General features: G+C 39.8%; 1 protein-coding gene across 4 annotated transcripts; it reads right to left on the reverse strand.

Moving 5' to 3' along the window:
* On the reverse strand, positions 1-20149 carry thrap3b (thyroid hormone receptor associated protein 3b). Of its 4 annotated transcripts, XM_005452764.4 has the most exons (12): positions 19777-20149; positions 12464-12618; positions 7863-8696; positions 5596-5833; positions 5228-5511; positions 4509-4675; positions 4253-4364; positions 4070-4145; positions 3297-3478; positions 2859-3090; positions 2270-2419; positions 1-1281 (listed from the first exon to the last, which is right to left on the reverse strand). In XM_005452764.4, the coding sequence occupies exons 2-12, from the start codon at positions 12583-12585 to the stop codon at positions 1054-1056; spliced, it is 2625 nt and encodes an 874-aa protein (XP_005452821.1). In that variant the 5' UTR covers positions 12586-12618; positions 19777-20149; the 3' UTR covers positions 1-1053. The 4 variants fall into 4 exon arrangements, with proteins under 4 accessions (XP_005452821.1, XP_005452820.1, XP_005452819.1 ...); XM_005452763.4 differs by having other exon boundaries at positions 5228-5833; positions 19848-20149; XM_005452762.4 differs by having other exon boundaries at positions 5228-5833.
* Between the last annotated feature and the right edge of the window lie 861 nt (positions 20150-21010).

Here is a 21010-nt window from a genome sequence, read left to right on the forward strand (position 1 = left end):
CCCCGAATCAAAGAAAAATTTATTGAAAATTAAAAGATGGGTAGTTCAAAGCTCTTGAACAGTAAAAAAGATTTCAGCATCAGACCGAACAAAAACAGTCCTGTTTGATTCATGCAGTATGTACAGTCGAACGTGGATGAGAAGGGCGTGGCGAGACGTAGTCAAACTAGTTCTGCTAGTTCAGGTCGATTCCATTTAAAAATCATCACATCATGTTTGTTTTTTTCCCCCACAAATCTTCACATTTCTCTTCAGTTTGTTTTTTTTCTTGACACAAATAAAACTGCAGGATTACAAAGCTTCAGATCTAATTCTATACATGGATTATGTCATGTAACACTACTCATTTTAATTAAAAATCTAGACAAACGTGGCCTCTTATCTAAACAGATATGACGGCGTCGGAAAAACGTTCAAGCGTTTTCTGTCTAAAACATCTCAGAGGATCGGATGGAGACACCCATGTTACTATGGAAACATCCACAAACCAACGAGAACACGCAGCAGCTGCTGATGAGCTGCGTGTAAAAGCTCAGAGAGCAGAAGTGACGAACGCCCGGGGAGACCGCCACGTCTGCGAATCAGCGAGCCGGGCAGCTGCCTCGGATTGGTCCCGTTGAGCAACGTATGAATCAAATGTCTCATGCATTTAAAAAAAACAAATAACAAATAAACTGATTAATCAGATTTCTCCTACACGCTTTCACCTTCAAACATATCAGACGGACACGTGACCGTATTATTTCCTAAGGCACAATCTCTTTTCTTTTTTGCCGTGTCCATGGAAACATTTTTTACCTTTTTGAATCTTTGCTGATGCGATAAACACAAATCAAAACTCACCATTTTACACCTAAACAAAACAAGAACAAAAAAAAACAATCACAGTAACAGTTACGCTCCTCTTTTCACTTCTACAGAGAGAACTCACTGAACACGTTAACCGTTAAATGGTGAGATGAAGCAAAATGGAGAAAACAGAAATTTAACCCCTTCATCACCACTCCAACCGCTCTGATCGGACTTCTACATGTAGGTGACGGAGCGAGAGCTTTACTGCTTCAGGCTCGGCGCATCTCCGGCGCCCTTGGCTTCTTTATGGTCGACTTCCAGGCTGTCGTCTGGCAGCTCCCCCTCCTCTCCTCCCTGATACATGTCGTGGGTCCACTTTGGACTGCTGCCTCCCTTTCGGTACACGAAGCGTCCTCGGCGAGTGGGGAAGGAGCCGCGGCCTCGGCCCCGGTTATCAACCCAGGTTTTCTCTCCATCGCGATCATCGTGCTGGAAGGGTAAAGATGTGATTTATTTATCCCAAAACATTCACACAAGCTTAAACATCAAAGTCCAATCTTTTCTGAAGGAGCTAAAACATTTTCAGACAAACTCCAGTGAATTTCTGGCAAATACTTTCTGCATTATATTTATAAACCAACTGAACCGCTGAAAACAATAAAAGCTGAACAGGATCAAGCAAAACTCACTCAAACGTAACTGAAAACAGAAACTTAAAAAGAAATACAAATAAAAAAAACAGACATCCAGATGAACAGAATCAACTTTGTAGGAATGGCACTCACTCTGTTAGGCACACCTGCTCAACTGCTTTTTAAGACTTATCTAGTCAGCCAATCACATTGCAGCAACTCGATGCACTTAGGCATTTAGACATGGTCAAAACGACCTGTTGAAGTTCAAACTGATTATCAGAATAAGGAATATAAGTGATTTAAGTGACTTTAATTTTAATGGTTATTGGTGGTTTAAGTATTTCAGAAGCTGCACATCTGCTGGGATTTTCTCACACAACTGTCTCTACAGACTATTTTCTTTACAGAGAATGGTCTGAAAAACAGAAAACATCCAGTGAGCTGCAGTTCTCTGGATGAAAATGTCATGTTGATGCCATGTCATGTTCAGTAGAATGGTCTTGGTGAGTTAAGTTGACAGGAAGAAAACAATAACTCAAGCAATCACTCGTTACAACCAAGATGTGCAAACGAGCATCGCTGCATGCACATGACATAGATGGGCTGCAGCAGCAGAAGTACTCAAATGACCCCAGTCATCAAATCACAATCCAGAAGAGCAGCTCTCAAGGCCAAAGAATGTCCAGCTCAATACTGGAAAGGTGTACCTAATAAAGCAGTGAGTATATTTTTTAGATTATGCCTTGCACTGACTGAACAGCTGTCGTTCACTGGACTACTTTTTAGGCCTTGCATGTCCTCCATTTACACCAGTAAATCAATTAGCAGCTGCAGACACTCACCAGGTAGTACTTCCTGCTCTTGGGGGTGTATTCAGGGTCCCACTCCTCCTCGGGCGGCCGCACTGGAGGATTTATGTTGGCAGGGTTTCCATTGCTGTTGTTGCCGGGATAATTTCCCCTGCTCCAACCTCTTCCTCTGACTCTGGGGAACTGAAAGCAAAAACAACAGGCAGGACTGAAACTCGCAGTCTTGAGACAAACTCTTTGATATCTAACGAGATGGAGGAGAAGATTATTAACTCGGTCCTGTGACAACGAGACAACACACACACACACAGCCAAACTGATGGACTACAGGCATTAGAGTTTAGTGATGAGTTGACTTTCCACTGACTGGCGCTACATTACCTTTATAAAAACCAGGTAGTGCACGGAATATGTATGATAGACTGTCATCATCATCATTTATTATCATCATCCACATTATGATCCGTAGCATTAGGAGGAAGGGACAGAGCAGAGAAGCACAGTCTACTGTCTACTGCCATTAGGATAGGAAATCGCAAGATGACATGTCAATACCTTAGTTAAAAAAAAACCAACAACAACAAAAAAGCCAAGGAGACATTCAAAGATGAAGGGAACTTACAAATCCACGGCCTCGGCCTCTCTCCATGCCATGTCCCTCATAATCTCGAGGGCCTCGGTCCCCAGGGCCACCGTAGTCCCGCGGTGGATAGCGTGTGTGGCTGAAGCCCTCCTCGGGGTGCTCCATCCCCTCCCCCATGAATTCTTTGCCTCGGAATGGTGGAGGATAAGGGGACTGGGAGGATGAGGAGGAAGAAGAGGAAGGAGAGCGATCCCGCTTCTTCTTACCCTTCCTGTGAGGCAGGCGACAAAAAATAATGGACGTCATTAAAAACTAAATTCTGAATCAGTGGATATACTGATACTGCTGTTATGAGTCTGTGTCAAATAAATAAAAACAAATTCAACTGAACTGAATCCCTCCAGTCAGCTGAAGCATACACAGTGAAGAGAAATCTTTTCATCTCAACCTCCAGTGACTATGCTTAAACAGACGTACTTGGATTTCTTGTGGTGCTTCCCAGATTTCTCAGAGGACCTCTCTCTACTCGGTCCCCGGGAGCCTTCCGGGCTCCTGGCCCCTTCACGCTTGAAGTCGCGCTCCTTCCCAGCAAACCTCTTACGTCTTTCAATATCCAGGCGAAGGTCCATCACGTCGCCTTTGAACTTTTTACTTGGGTCCTGCAGAGATTCGATTTCAGCAAACAGTTAAAGCAGCCATTCACAGGGCTGATGGGAAATTTTTGAATGAATGCACAGAGCACCAGACTGTATACAACATATACAAACACTGCGTTCCCTCAGTTGGTCAAGAAACATGTTACTGTAATCTGCAACTGTTACAAATGTAGAAAAACTATGATAACAAAATGTTTATATCTTACAGGTATTTGTGGAAATATCTGTGGAAACCAGCAGCATGCACGTAGCTTATTTAAATAAACTGAATTTCACAGTTTTGTGGCTTGATTTTTTTTCTTTTTAAGAAAAATACTTACAAGGTAAAGGCACTGATAATCGTCCCTTGAGAGGCTTGGACTCAGGATCTTAATTCACTTCCTTTAAGCCTTTGCTTGGGTTCGTATATACCCAATCAATAACCATATCTCATAGGCTGGGGGGCTTGCTTGGCACTTATAAAACACAATTGGGCTCTTTTGATTTAGAAATACGCATCCTTTGAAAGAAAAGCACAAAGCTGAACCACTGCTGCTCTGGATTGTCTCAGATTTGCTTGTTCCACATACGTCAAATTTCAAAAGGGCTCGTCACCTTGTAGCTTGCCTCCTCCAAATCCTCAAACAGGTGAGAGTGCCTCTTAAAAGCACTGGGGGAAACATCGATTCTCCTAAAAGACGAGGGAAAAGCCTCATTAGTGATTGTAGGAAGTTTTCAGAACAGAGCTTCTCGGATGAATTAATCAAAAATGACCAGATAGTCGTTTGCGGAGGCTACCTGTGGATTTCTGGGCTCTTCCTTGGCTTCATCATTTCTGCCTCTGCAGCTTTTCTTTGGTACATGGCAAACCGCTCACTTAGAGTCATGTCTGAGGAGTGGAAGTGTTGAGCTGCAGACAAACCACAGAAAGGTATTATTCCAAATTTACACAAGACTAACGCTGCTAACTCGCTAATATGCAAGTAATGAATCGTTGGAGCTCGTCAGTTTGCCCAAACTTTTGCGCGGACGTAACGCCGCCAACACACTGTACCTTTGATGTAGTGCACAATAGAGACTATGTGCTGAGCGAACAGCTCAGACGGGCTGCGACGGAGCTGTGCGGACTGAATGTGCTGGAAAATGGAGCGAAATTCCGGATCCTTCTTAGTGGTATTCAGCAGCTCCCGGGGCAGGTGGCGATCTTTAGAGAGGGAGGAGCTAAGAGCAAACAGGAAGGGAGGAGCAAAGATTAATGCAAACATGCTGAACAAATATATGATTAAATATTTGCTATTTGGTATCTGCATTTATAATGGCTGACAAATTAAAACTAAAGAGTAAAAAAAAAAAGATGAGAGAAACACCCTTCAACCATGTAATTACGATGCACAGCTTGTCCACCAGATGATAGTCTACTACTTCCCTGAACAGTGTAAATAAATAATTACATCTAACAAATGTTAGGGAAGTCTGTTCATGTTTCAAGTGTCTGAAAGAAAAAAAAATGGCATTGGAATATTGTGTTTTTAAAATCACCAAATTTTGACATCAGTGTTAAATACAGACGCTATTTTTTGTTTTTAAGGAGGCTGTGAAGTTTAAAATGCAGACGTCACACCAATAAAAAAATCACCTCTTTCTTTCCTTCTAGAAAGATTTGCTGGTTTGGTAGTTTGAAATCTTAAAGATAGAAAACTGTCCAGCTAAGCTTTAAGATTACTGGTGCCACCTTTACTGCCCGTGAGCAGTTTGACGTCATGTTGCACATACCTGGGAAGTTCATCTAAAGAAGCGATTCTGAGCTCAAAGTCTTCTTTTGATGCAAACAGACGCGGTGCAGGCGATTGTTCGCGAGGAGGAAAAGCTCCAGGGAACAGTGGCCGGTCTTTCTCTCTTGAAGTAGTTGGTGGGGACAAACTCCTTCTGGCCTTCTCCTTTTCTTTCTTCTCCTTCTTCTTGGACTTCTCCTCTTTCTTATGTTTGCGGCTTCGGTACAACTCCTCCTCCACGCGATCAATGGCGTCTACGTCTTCGGGGTCTACACGAACTTTCTCCTTAAGGGACGGGTAAGATGTTGAATAGCTTGACTCGTCCCCCCATTTCCCAAACATGTCCCGAGCTACGAGGGCAGGTTTTACCTCAGCATCCTCCTCACGGTCCCTCCCTTTCATCCCGTGTGATGTGAGGAACTCTTCTTCTCCAGCCTCAAAGAAAGGCATAGTCTTGTCTTCCTTGATGTCACCAAAGGACGAGACGTTGAAGAGCTCTCCAGTTTTGCCACTTTTCTCTTGCTCTCTATCTACAGTGACCTGCTCCTTTTCACGACTGTTCTCCTTTTCAGCTGCCTGCTTTTTGTTTTTGTTCTCAGCCAAAAACCTGAAACAGAGAAATTCAAAGTGAACTTTAGCATCAGCACCTCCAAGTGAACCAATAATACGCTTTAAATTAATAATTTCAGACTGGGATGAATAATGCAAGAGGGAAAAACAAGACCACACAAGTGCAACATGTTCTAACAAGCTGAAAGTGAAAGGTACAATACACACTGGGGATGGGCATGCTTAAAACCAGGTTGTAAAAAGATTATTTAGCGAAATATTAGACATTTTCCTGTTACCCAACCTTCTGTCCTTCCTTAATGTTTTCATTATCATTTCTGTTAAACTTGTGTATCACAAATAATCTTGAAACTACCTTTTATTCTGAAAGAAAAAATGCTTAATGACACTTAATAAAATCAGGATCATGAATCTGAATGTGTATTTATAGGCAGAAATGGCCTAGAAGTAATAAATGTATGAGCTAGCTTATCAGTATCACTTTGAGACAGGATATTGCTAATTTTAGATATACTGCCCAAATGAAATATAACAGTCCTACACATTTGTTTAGTTGTTTAATAAACAACTACAACATCCCTCACAGTGTTACTGGAGACCAAGGTAATGCCATCCAGAGTAACTATCTGGTTAGAGATTATTAGAGTCACATACAATAACCTCAGTTATCAGAGGTTATTGTACTGCTTCTAAGCAGGAAATTAGAGGTCATACAGAAACTAATGTCTTTAATACATTCCTGTAGTTCAGCTAACTTGTTTGAGTTCATGGACAGATAAAGCTGGGTGTCATCTGCATAGCATTGAAAATGTATGCCTTCTATATATTTAAGAATATATAATGTAAATATAAATGTTCAAAGTCCATAATTAACCTTAATGTGTGAAAAAAAAGACTCTCCATTTACATGACCTGGAGTCTGTTATTGTAGGGTCTTTAGCTTACAATATAAAAGCACCTTATTTTTTGTCTCCATTTATTTTTACAATGGCCAGTGCTCAAATATACATCGCCAAGGTTTGAAGTCACTGAGGTCAGAATATGAAAAGGTAATTCCTCGATTCAAGGGACATGAGCTAAAGCAGCTAATGTCAGATCCACTTTAGCAGTTAGGCTGTGTACTAAGGCCCTTCAGAGCTCTATAATTACTGAATTTCATGACTTCATATTCAAATATCCATTAGCAGACCTTGTTTTTTCTGAAGAAAAATGCCTTAAAGGGTTGTAGACAGCAGCATCTCCCACTGGTTTGTGAAGGGGTGGATCTGACAGCATGCTCATTTGCTAATTACCTGCGACTAATTACTCGTGAGCCAACAAGCAAATCCTGGACAATTGTCCATTCTAACTCAAAAAAATTATTATAATTTACAAAATGGCTTCATATTTTAAACAGTATGGCCTGGGGGCATATCATAAAGTCACCACGAAATAACGGAGGCTGTTTTCTCACATATTTCTGTAGAACCACAAGTCTATTGCAACCTAAAACATCACCCTTTGCTGGCCATTTAGAAAAAAAGAAAAAACAGGTTTAAGGCAGTTCTACATTTGCTTTTAAGAACCAGGACCGCTAATTTAATTCCCCAGTTAGTGTGTTTTTTAAAATAAAAGCTTGAACTACCCTTCACTTTGCTCAAGAGACTGATGGCAGACAAACAAGCACTAAAACCAAATTTGGTGACCTTCTGCCAATTCAAATTTCAGGATGGTCGTCCTCATTTGACACCAACAACCTTATGAAAAAAAAAAAAAGCCCATCCCCAATGCAAACAGTACAGACCATGACTCACATTTCCATGGTTATATACTCACGTCAACACCATCGTCTTAAGTAAGTGGGATTTCATACAACTTCCTCTCAGAAAACAGCCGGCTACATTTTCAATTCACTTAAAATCAGGAGTCTTATGTTTCATTCCTTTTTAAACTGTATTCTTCCAAGGATCTTTGAAAAAAGCTAAACATGTTTGAAAGACAAATAACGTTCATGATTTGTTAGGAAAAATAAAAAGAGAAAATAATATAATTACATTTCAATATCTAAAATAAAGTACTGGACATACTTTTTGAAGGCAGCAGAGATCACAGTCTTATCTGTAGTTTTGGCATCATCCTTTGAGAAGAATCCAAATCCGCTGAACGAGGCCGTTTGTCCAGAGATTGTGGGGCTCTTTGCCGGAGGTGATGCACTGCTGATGGTTTTCCACATAGTGCCACCACTGTTGGGCCCTTTGACCTCAGGACCAGAAGGAGCGTCCTCTTTCTTAGTCTCTGGGCTGGTTGGTTTGGGGCTTGCGTCGTAGTCAATCCATTTGCCTCCAGAAGCCTTCTCGATGACGCTTCCATCTGGTTCCGGAGTAGACTTCTCAACCTGACTTTCAACTGGCTTGTCTTTAGCATCCTTGTTGCTGGGCTTTCCCTTGCTGCTGCGGTGGCGTGGGGATGAGGAGCGGGACCGAGAGGAGTAGCTGGAGCGCCTAGAATGGCGGGATCGTCCAGAAGACGAACGATCAGAGTAGCGGGAGCGGCTCCGGCTGCCCGAGCGCTTCCTGGGTGTACGGGAGCGTGAGCGGCCCCTCCTGGGGCTGTGAGAATGGTGGTCCTGGTCATGATGACGATCATGCCAGCCGCCGCCGCCACCGCCACCACCACCACCGCCGCCTCCTCCTCCTCCACCACCACCACCCTGCCAATTACCCTTATAGCCATAACCTCCTCCGCCTCTGTTTTGGTAATGACCGCGTTGGTAATAGCCTCGGCCTCTACCTCGGTAGTGGTACGGCCTACGGTAGCCTCTGTTGTAACCTCTGAAGCCACCTCTGTTGTTCTGATAGTCCCGAGAAGGATAGTTTCTATAGGACGGAGAGTGCGAGCGAGAGCGGGAACGAGACCTAGAACTGAATAAAAGAGGAGGGGGGAGAGAGAAGAGGAGATACATCTGAAAAGCTGTTCATAACATTACGAACAAGTCAGTACAGGTAATTCACACAACACCAAATACAAAGAGATCACTGTCAAACTGTTGTCTCCTTAGCAAAGTATCACACACTTCAACCGGTGCTACTCGACATGTGGATATAAGATTTGAATGAAAACTTCTGATAAACCTAAAGGTTTCTTATCTTAGTACATTAGTAGTCTGTGGGTGCTACAAAAAGCTTTGAAAACAAACATCTATGCTGTAGCTGTGTACTGATTTCTGCACGTAAAAAAAATTGGCATCCAACGAAGGGGTTTAGGTCTTTCACCAGTTAGTAAAAACTAAAGGACTGAGAAATGGGGACTAAGAAAGGAGGACTGAATCATCCCAACACACACAGTAGATAGAATCAGCCTTTGGGAATGACTAAGAGAGGAAAAACTGTCTTAGAAAACTTATGTTACTGAGCCAAAGTTCTGTGACGAGGTGGGCTTCTTTTGTCACCGTTGGTCCTTTTGTTTTAAGCTTGTGCTGTCGAGAAGACAAAAATTAAATTATACTACTGCCACTAAAACTAGACAAAAAACCTGAATTGAACCACTCAAACTTAAAATCACTCCGGCAAACTCTGCCTCGTCTGGGCTAAGCATCAGGAATTTTGTATTTTTAAGATTTTAATAGACAAGCTAAATCTGTTAAAATAACTCATGTATGTAATTATCACCCTGTTACAGTTAACCATTACGTTCACATATAGAAACAGCCTGGAAGAGGGAGTACAAACAACGAGCTTTAAAAATAAAATCCAGGCAAATGTTCTGACTAAACACTGTTTACCACTGATATCTGCCCACTCATCTGCACCAATCAAATGCAGGTTAAATTATTCACATCTCTCTTTTCTGATGCAAATCCAGCGTAATATCCTGCACAGTTGGGAAGACAATATTTCGGATCAACCTCTGATTTAAAATAAAATAAATGTCCACTTGACTATCAAATGTTTGCAAAGGCTGAGAGGTTAACAAAATGCAGCTTTGTTCATTTAAAAACAGATATGAAACAGAAAATTTAGGATTAGATAATCTATCAGTGCACAAATTATTAGTATAATGTGATTATTTCCTGGTCTGCTTTAAAACTTTATATTTTGTTTGGGCTGCTGCTGAACAAATTAAGCAACGATCATCATCTTACAAGCCAAAAACAACCAACTCAGAAAACACACATCGAAAGCAGTACGTTGAAGCCCTGCAGGTTAAATGCTTAAATTTATACTGATTCATAATACAGGAAAAACACTTCAGCTGCCTGACCAGCAGATGGAGCCCAAATCAAGTACAGGTCTTTTTACTCTGATAACCTTTGAGACTCACATATCACACTAAACCTTTAAACACTTGTGGATCTCTGGGGCTGCAAAATGGACCTTAGTGGTCCACAGACCCTAATCTAGGTGCACACTCCAACAAGAGCTCAGTTACTGAGCACTGTGGCCTTATGCAGATTGGAAGGAGCAGCAGGTTGCTCACATGTAAACTAAAACAGACATTACAGATCTCCGTGATTAGAAGAGTTCCATTTCAGCAAATGGTTACGTTAACAACAAAATTACTTAAGAAACTTAACCTACACATTCCAGATAAAATCAAAGTCAAACTTTTACTCATGCAACACAGATTATCTCTCCTGGAAAAAGAAAACAAATCTTCTCTGCTTACCCCTTGGACCTTTTCATTGAAACAGAGCTGTTGTGGACTCGGCTGCATCAAATACAGGACGCGAAAAAAAAAACAACAACACTTGTTCGCACATGCGGGCCTTAATGAACGTGTCGGAAAAACGAGTAGACCCAGAGGGAGGAGGCATCAGAAAGGGAGGGAGATAACAACAAGGCCAAGAGTGGTGACTCTTATCTTCTATTTCCTGCTTTGACAAATCATTGACATTCAATGCGGCAAGAAGAAAAAAGAAAACAATCTAACAACTGTCTGTGAATGTGTTTATTGGCTCCAAAAACAGGCAGACTGGAAAGGCACGCCAGTAGATTTTTAGAGTGAAGGTGCGCTGATGCAAACTGCTTAAAAACAAATCATGCAAATCAAAATCAAACCTAGAATGAGCTGCGTTGAGTCAAGGATGAAGGACCAACAGAGTGAACCTGAGCAAATACTGCATACTACACAAATACATGCAGCTGCAAAACATCTGTATTTGTGAGGCATAATTTAGGAACGATCTTTACTGAAACCGCTCAGCGCTTTGCATGAGTGCTTTACTGAAAGATGAGCCGAATCAGATAGTGAGTGAAACACGAGCAGAGCATTTCCTTGTTATTTCGTACTCAGTAAACACCAAAGCCACAAAGACCTTTGTACACAAATACACCCCACTTGCACTCATTTTTGACTCCTAGAACTTTACTTAGATAGTAAATGCCAAAATCTATGACAGCAACTATTACTTGCATCATATACCAAACATCGTATGTTCCAAAACAAACAAGGTCTAGTTTGTCAAACTAGGCAAGATTACTGGAAATAAATGCTTTGACCTCCTTTAGAAATGGGCAGACACTCCCCTCTAAGCCTTCTATCATCTAACCCTCTACACCACAATTGATTTCTAATAGGATAGTACAGATACCCAAGAATTATGAAAGATAAATGAAATCCGATGAACTTTACTTTAGACTTAAAAAAAAAATGCTGTAAAGTGTCAATTATGAGTTACTTTTTAATTTGAAGATCAACCCTTTTAAATTATATTCAACCATTTAACATTTGTATATTTTATCATGTATTTCTTCCTCGTTGCGCTGTCTTCTCACTCAACTCTACTTCTTCCTCTTCCTCCTCTTTTAAATCAGAGCTCTAAAACAATACATTTATTTATTCCCGATACTGTCGACAATAATTACTGTCAGAAGATTAGACATGCAACCCTCCCATCAGTGGGAGGGTTGCAGTCTTACTGGTTGACTTACTGGACAGCAGAGAAGAGCCAGCTAAACAAAACCAGCTCTTAACTTACAACCAGTAAGTTCAGAGAATACCAGCTAACGTGAGACTCAAATGTCCTCGGGTGATCATATTCACACATCGTTTGAGAGTTTATTTGCCAAGTGTCTGAGTATGACAATGTATCTTGTGAATGCGTCGTGCTACCATGATATCCCCTAAAGCTCATCTCCTCTTCTTTCTGAAACATTTGAATTTTGAACAAATCATGGCCATTTAAGGAGTAAAATGTGCACACCGCCAGGCCAATTTTTTTTTAATTAAAGAAATCTCCTCTTATACGCTCATCAGTTACGTTTAACATCAAAAGGAAACCACACCTCTTTGACAAATGTAGGTCTGACTTTAGAAGCTACTTACTAAGTAACAATCAGACACCTTTAACACACAAATGTGAATTTTCTGTGGACAGGTATTGTTAAATTCTCATGGGTTAAAATTACTCCATTTTGTTTTTTGTTTATCTTAATAATTATATTATTTTCTTCATTGCTGGAATGCTGCTTGGAGTCATAAGTGCCAATATCCAGCACAAGCAGCACATATCACAAAAACACCACCCTGCTGAGCCATACTGAAATATTTATTTATATTCAACCTAATATATGCTTTCCTTGTTTATGATATCTATCCATCTATCCATCCATCTATTATTTATTTAAGTATGAGGTCAAAGTATGTAAAAACTGATATTTGTGACCCAACGGTTCAGTCAAGTGTTTACCTGTAACGACGTTTTCTGGATCTTGAGCGGCTTCTAGAGTGGGATCTGGAGTAGGACCTGGATCTGGACCTAGACCTCGATCTGGAGCGGGACCGAGCAGGAGAATTTGGAGGCTTTGACATCTTTGATCTCAGGCCAGTAAAAGTATTGCTTTCCTGAAAAAAATAGAACAAGAAAAGGTGTTTTCAACAGTCTGCTTGAACACAGAATGTACTTTCCAGGCGTCACTAAGCAAATGAAACAAGTACCAAAGGTTGTAATGTTGGGCAAACATCAAATGAAACAAAAATATATCAGGACTACGCAGCTACACTCTTCAAAACCTGCTGACAGATAGACACTGAATAATGTGCGCAACACCTTCTTACCCATCACCAAGACCCTGCGGCCCCCCATGACCTTGAACGGTCATGAAAATAAATCACAACCAACCGAGGCCAATGGGCCGGCCTAGAGTCTGCAGCAGACAGCTGGATCAAGGTGTAAACATGTACACAAGAGCCGGCAGCAATACGAGACAGGAGGAGAAGAGCTTCTGTGCACAAAAGATATTCAGGCTGTTGCTGAAGAGGAGCGAAAGCTGGCTCAACATCAGACACACTTCAACATCCACAGTCGAGCCACCGAGATGGCAACAAGATACAAACAACATGGTCTAAATGTGAGAGGCTTGTTGTTTCTTTAAAAATTAATTTATCAAATAAATTCAGTCAGAAATGCAGAATCAGCTCTGTGGTGAACTTTGCTCTGTGTTATGTGTCATATGGAGAAATCCTAATATTTGGGCAGTTACTGGGTGTTTAAGAGTTAAGACAATGAACATGAATATCTTTGGTCAAATGTGTGATTGTTTTCAGGGCTCAGCTCGGACCGGACCACTTGGTACTGACAATGAATGTAAACACGACTAGCCGAGTATAGATAAAGTAAAGACTTACGTAAAGTCTTACGTGATTTAACAGATGTAGAAAAAAAAAATTGTAGCTTGCAAAATTCAAATCTCACAAAAATTGGCTTAAAAAAAAAAAAAAAGAAACAAAAAGGGGGAGTTCTTGCTGGGTTCCCTCTGTTAGATGTTTTTAAAACCAGAGTGAAGGCAATTTATTCTCTTTTTCACCTTCAATATTATGGGAAACCAACAAGGGTAAAATAAAGTACAACTCCTTTATATCATGTCACCTAGATCCACATAAACAGCAGAAAAGGAACATGTGGAGGGGTTAATCAATCAAAAAAAAATACTGTTTGTTATTGCTATTTATGACTGCAAATTACAAATGTTTAAAAACAACAGGTGACATTTAAGATGTTTTAAGACCTTCCACACTTTTTTCCCTTTGTTGTTTTCTTCTAATAAAGGATCAAATCTCTAAATGTATAACAACCCTGTAAAGATTTGGTTTAAGTGACAGTTAAACACACAGTGATGATAGGGCTGGGTGATTTTAATCTCAATTACAACTGAACTATCAAAGGATTACGAAAGCCAGATAGAAATTCACGATTACCACCTGCTCTTTAAATTTGCGTGCAACAGCTGCAGGCCAGTAGAGCACCGGTTGCTCTTGAGGGAGTGGCGTTGCAAACCTGTGACTTCAGTACTTCTTTTTAGTTTAATTTTATTCAAGTTAGCGCTGAAGTTCAGGTTTGAAAATTAATCTTTTGTTGAGTTAATGAAAAATCATGTTCAATAATCAAGACTGCACCAAAATAACTGATTGGTAGTTTAATCAAGCAATAATAACAAGGGTTTTTAATGCTTCTGAATTCAACAAGTAGATTTTGTCTTTAAGACAGCTTGTCCAACACTATTCATCGCTGAATTACTTCTTCTTCTTTTTTTTTTAATCTTACCAATTCTGCTAAACATTGTTTTGTGCAACAGTTAAAGAGCAGCAGTGAAGTAAACAGACGCTGTCTCCTGTTAAGTAACCTCCAAAAATAACTAATTAATCAACGCTGACAGAAACCTCAGAGGAGGTGAAGGATTAAAGAAGCCTTTGGGGGATGCAGATGGTGTTTTATCCCAACACTGCAGGATAAGACGATGAGACTTTCTTTATCTACAGCAACAACTCCTAAACTTAAGAACGCCGTGTACCAATCTACTTTAATCACAGGCCACAGTTTTATTGTGATGTTATGATGAATTTCTAGTTGAGTTTTTTCCCCCATCTATGGCTCTTTTTGCTTGCTGATAGCCACCTCTCCATTTCATCCATTTTCCTATCAATAAGCAGGATTATTATTGGTAAATTTTAAAAAAATCAACAGCTTTGCTTTTGTTTTATGATTTTTCATTAGTATTTTTTTAGATGTAAATATTTAATCAAAAATTTAACCACCAACTTATTTATAAAACATTTTTTGTAAGCCACTTCTCTCAGCCCACACTTTATGAATAACTCATCTACAAGCCAGTTTCTGATAAAGTAAAAAGTATTTTTACCCTCCACTAACTTTAAATTGGATGCAGGGGTGTTTCAGGTGTTTTTCAGACTCTCACAAAGCAGCAGGCTGGGAGCGGGTGGAGCTGCTTTTGTGCAGTAAAGCGCGGAGAACTCGTTTACAGCAACAGGAACCAAGGAGGATGTTTAAGAGGCAGCATCCTGGGTGATAATGACGTCAAACTGTCATCTCTAAAGTCTGAAGCCTTTAAGATCTCACTTTGAGACAGCAATGAAATGACAACTGTGGGGGGATTTAACCGAATGTTGTGGTTTGAAGAGACGCCACTTTCTACCTGCTAAACAATGGGTTTTTTATGCAAGTTTTCAGACCACCACCGCAGACCACTTGAGTGTTTTTTTTTATTTGTGCAAATCTAGGGTGCAAAAGGTCCTCACTTGTTTTTTCCCCCCAAACTTGTGAATGCTCAATGGCTGTTTTTACTTCAGAAGAACCCATGCCTTTTCCCTTTTCAGGGTTCCTTCAAATTGCAATTTGTCTGGTTTCCACTTTTCCATTTGTCTGTGAAACAAAGATTATTTAGATTGGCTGTTTATCTACACAGGCCATCATAAAAAGTAGTGACCAGGTTGAAGGCTGCCTGTCTCAGTCTTTTTTTTCTGTCTGTGGGACAGACAGCAGATGAAACAAAGCCTGCTTTTCAGTTAAAAGCAGCAATTTCCTGCAGGGTTGTAAGGAGGACTGGGCAAGTTTAATGGTGCTTTATTTCTCTGATTCACTACTTTTTTTCTCTCTTCATTCACTCTATAGATTGTTTTTTCATGTTAAATTTCTCAGGGCCCAAACCACGGCAATAAGCCCATAAAGCCTTTACTGAGTCAATGAGTCATTTCTGACTTTCATTTTTTATCTCTTCCATTTGCCCTGCTTTTTACCCCTGGCTACCACAAGGTTGCTGGGTTTTTGCTTGTGGCAGTCATCTCCCAGTTTAGTCAATCAACATAAAGACTAGGGACGCATTGAACTAAGCTTGCAGCGATGTATGATGATCCAAATAATCAAAGTGACTGGAGATAGCTAATCAATCAAGGTGGTCACTTCCTCTCTTTAACGTGTTAAATGAACATAATTCCTATTTGAATCTACCCAGTACATATAACCAAAACGAGTTCATGCCTGGACCTCTGCATGCTTTGAAAATTATTTGTGTGTGTGGGAGTGGTTAGATTGAGCCATCATCATCATCATCAAGTGAGAGAAAATTGACTGCTGGTTTTGACTTTTAATTCAGAGCTTTTAATTTTACTGCACTTGAAAAAATGCTTGTTCATCTCACTCGCCTCAAAGTTTTTGTTCCCCATGGAGTGTTTTTGTTGGTGGAAAACAGTGTGGAGGAGAGAAAGATGAGCATATTTAGGAAAAAGGAAACAGAGCTGATGAGGTGTAGGACCTTTAGGTCTAAGGTACAAAAGTAAATGTGAAAAGCTGTCTGTGTAGCAGGCAGAAAGTAACCCCAAACTGCTGCTGTGAGCTCTCCTACTAGTAACCAATGTCCTGCTGTTGGTGGCCAATAAACACAGAACTGAAATTAAAAGATCAGCACATTGACAGTGATGTCTGATCTACTTTTCCAAGTCAGGATCTGAGTAATATCTGATCCAAACCCGATATTGTTGCATGCTTTGTTTTCAAGGCTGCTCAGAAGTATCTACCTATTATCAGATACGTCTTTGTCCCCTGAATAAACCTATGACGGAAATCCCACAGGGGAGGTCCCCACGGTTCGAACAAAGATAAATATTCAGGTCAGCCAAAAAATTCCTTCAGTGAAAAAAAACAACAACAAAAAAAATCAGTCTAATACCAAGGAAAGAAAACAATCTCCTTACACGAAAGGCTTCCTGTTGAAGCAGTGAGTCTCTCATTAACAAAAGGACTTGATTTAATTTTAAAATTCAAACTGTTATGCAAATCTAAGCTTATAAAAGCTGCGAGTTTATAAAGAGTTTATATTCACAGCAGCATATTCAAGCAGCACCCCTGAGTGTGCCCCCTTTGCAGACTTTATGTATGCTTTGAATGATAATGACAGCAAGGTGACGCTCGCCACATTACCTACTGTATGCTACCAAAGCGTCACTCACACTGGCCCAGACCAAAAAAAGGAAGTGAAAACAAGCACAAAATAACTTCAGCTCTTGCACCGCACACCATTTCTGAATGTTAAAGTGTTTGTCATGCCCCGACTCAACTATCAGATAATGTGCAATAAATAATGTAGAAGTGGTTTGGGGTTACTCTGAAAAGCAGTAAGTGCTGCTTGACGGTTATAAGCATGATGAGCGAAGAATGAAACAAACTGAAGCTACGAGCGGAAAATATCCGTGGGTGAAAACTGGAAGGACCAGAATAACAAATCAGGTTAAACTTAGGTGATTTCAAAATGGCGTCTTCACTGTATTTCAGTACTGAGCTACGTCAATATAAAGCTGTTTCTTCAGAATACTGTTCTATTTTATTATAGCTAAATTAGAAGTAATGAAGACATTTTAGAATGCAACTATTAACTCAAATCAAAAGCTTTATTTTACCACTGTATGATAAATTTCAAGATTAACAATTTTCAGCATTAATTTTGTCTTATTTGCAACAGTGTTGCATTTTATTGGTAATAATCGTTTGATAACATATCTGACTGGTGGAGGTGACACTCACAGGGATCATTTTGCTCAGAACAAGGGTCACATGACCCGCAAAGCACCCTTTTTTATGTGAGCATGTACAGAGCCTGAAGCAGAAAGAAAGCTGATAACAACCGTTGTGATACCTGTTCTCTGTTGAACGTCCCCACTGGACGTGATTGGGGTAGCTCTGACTGTATAACTAAAGAGAGAAGATTCCTATTGGCTAACAACTTGTTATTGACAGGATATTTACCAATGAGAAAATTTTATACCATTCTATTTTCTGACTCTAATAAAAAGTAACTAAATAAACTTAATGTTTTATTCACCATTACTTTAAACTAGGGATGTGTGCGTGACTAGTCAACACAAGAAACACTAGTCTTGTTAAATAACTGATTCTAATTTTATTAATTCGCAAACAGCAGTTACCTTTTGGTTCACACATATTACAATCCAAACGCGACAGCAGACTGGTTAACCCCCACCCTCTCTCATTGGCAATGATAGCAGCCATGCCAACTGTTATGCTGTACTATGACAAAGAAAATGATCGGTAGTGTTGGCTCTGTCAGAGTGAGCCAACGCTACCACACAACCAAAGTGATGTATAATCACCATCTGCACAGAAACTTGGATAATAAACAAGTTAACCACACTCAGTAAACTCATCTGACTTTGTGCAATTTTAAATACAAAGTAAATGGTAAATGAACTGGTTCTTATACAGCGTTTTTCTACTCTACCTGAGCACTGAACACAACTTGCCTCATTCACTTAATCATAGAAGCACTTTTTTCTATGCCTTTTCTACCTAACTGCTTTCTAGCTAACATTCACACACATTCATACCCCAGTGGACGCATCGAAAAGCAACGTGGGGTTAGTATGTCGTGCAAGGATATTTGGCATGCACAGTGACATGCAAAATGTGATTAATGGTTTCACATATATCCTAAAGCCACGTACAATATTTGCATGCCCTATTTTAAACCTTGCCGAACTGACTGTTCTCAGTTTTCTGTGGGTTTTTTTTTTGTGTTTTAACCTATAATAGTTAACACTTACACATGAATCACCTGGTTAGACACCTTGGAGGAAACCCAACCTTAATCTCAAGAGGGTCATAAGCTAGTGTGCTCCTAGAGTTTTTTCCAAGCCCCGATGAATGAAAGGACATCTGGCGTAAAAACCTGTGTCAAATCAAACATGTAGATCGATCCACTGCACCAAACCCTTTGGGAAATAAGGCAGCAACTGAAAGACTAGCAGACAACGCAGTTACATGCAATGCATGTACATGCAGTAATGTAAACTGAGGCAAATTTGGTAGTCATTTGTACTGGTGTCACATGACGGCTGACCCCAATAGAGGCGAATATGCATTTAGTGTGGGTTAAAATATTAGAACTTTGGTAAAAAAAAAAAAAAATCTGTTTCATTATGTATAGTGTAAACCTACCAGCTGGGATAAGAAATGGAGGACAAGCTTATTAATACCATTGAGGTTGCAGGAGCTACAGTGTGTGCCTCAACTTTGCTTTTAGATAGAGAAAGGAAAAAAGGGAGGCTATATGTTACTATGGGTCGACTCTTTCTCACCCTGTTAACTGTTCAGGGGCGAGAATTAATGGGGTTTCACAACAAGGCTGGATTTATGGGAGTAATGCAAGTTGGTAAGAATGCACTAAAATACCCTTGAGTGTAGCCTATAGCCATCTATTTTATACAGTCTGTGCTCAGTTACCTTCAAATGGTGTTGGATTTGTGTCACTCCTTGCTTTATACAATATGCACTAATAAGCCCTGTAACTACTCCATACAAAGCCACATTTCATTTTGCCCTTGAACAAGCGCACTTTATATAAAGGTCAGCGTGGATACCAGCACTCACCTTTAACCTCGAGTTTGATCGGGTCACTAATTTTGTTAACCATTACCATTTAGGGCTGCGTTTTTAAGCAAGAAGACTGCCTGAGGTTAGGAGAGCAGGTGTCACAGAGATGGAAAAAAGAAAGAAAAATCTTTACAAAATAACATTGAAAATCGATGTGTTAATGATTGGTTTGTTTTAATGTGCAACCCCAACCGTGGAGTCCAGTAAAACCGATTGCAGCTATCGATACTTCCCCTGCAGGCAACAACGTTAATGAACACGTTACTCATTTTTCACCATTTAACGCCACCTATTAGCGCAACCACGAAATCAAACTCGCTTACCTTTTTCCCGTTTCCACACGAATGGACGAGAGGTGTTTTTTAAGAATAAATGTCTGCAGAAGTAGACAAACCTCTGAGGCCAGGCTGCCTGGTCGTCGGGTCCCTCCTTCCTGGTTTAGTGCGCTGCGCGAGTGTTAGCCGCCTAGCCTGTTAGCAGCGGCACCGAAACCAACTTAGCGAACAAAACAGGCGCACCGTGCCTTTACGAGAGGCAAGGTGCTCGGACTACACGCTCATACTACATAACATATTTACTCGGGGATATCTCTCTCTCTGTGTTAATTGTGCTAAATAGTGCGCTTTGTCGACATTCACGGGTAGTTAACGACCGACCTCACGCTATCTAACGCTAACGTTGAGTCCAGATCACGCGAGACTTTTTGTGACGATACATAAACGCAGAGAGAGAAACCTGTAGAATATAAAATATAAATACAGTATATTAAATATTTTTTCAAACGTGCTATATCTAAAAAATTATATATACAGTGAATAAATGGAATATATAAAAATAAATAAGTGCATTAAATGCACAAATATATGAAAAAAGATTATAGACACAATTTAATAAAATATTTAGAAAAGTGTTACGCTACTATTTGGCATGGAAACCAGTAGATGTCTGTTTATATTTTAAGACATTGTTAAAAGAATAAAAATAAAATAAACTGAATAAGATTATTTAATTAAGATAAAATAAGCTTTTTTCTACTTCACTAATATTTATTGGCCTATTTGTAATATTTACATAAAGATATATATAATTTATAATAGTTTAAATAAGGTGAATAGCATGTAGCTCAATAAAATAAACTACAATATGAGAAAACAAAACAAATGTGGTGCAAATGTAAAGCATCATAATTGTACCTCCTGTATAAGTTCACGTTTTACATATGTTTTTTTTCTTGTCGCAAAGCCTTCCTTGCATGTTCTGTACGTATTCCTTCTTTTACTGAAAATGTAATGAACACACTTTTATTATAACGATGTTCCAAATAAGGCTTGAAAACAGGTTAAATGGAGTGTCTCCAGTCCCTTGTTTAAAAAGAAACACAAAATGATCGGGAAAAGCAACAAGAAACCATAAATATAGGCTGCTCTTTCAAAAGTTATAATGTAGCTTCCAAAAAACTAAGAAAAAACAACAGAAAAAGAGATAAATCCATCATAACTTTAAAGCAAAACCAGCCTTGGTGAGTTGCATGCAAATGAAAGGCAAAACAACTGCATG

This window comes from Oreochromis niloticus, linkage group LG22, assembly GCF_001858045.2.
Source record: "Oreochromis niloticus isolate F11D_XX linkage group LG22, O_niloticus_UMD_NMBU, whole genome shotgun sequence".
In the NCBI taxonomy this organism is placed as follows: Eukaryota; Metazoa; Chordata; class Actinopteri; order Cichliformes; family Cichlidae; genus Oreochromis; species Oreochromis niloticus.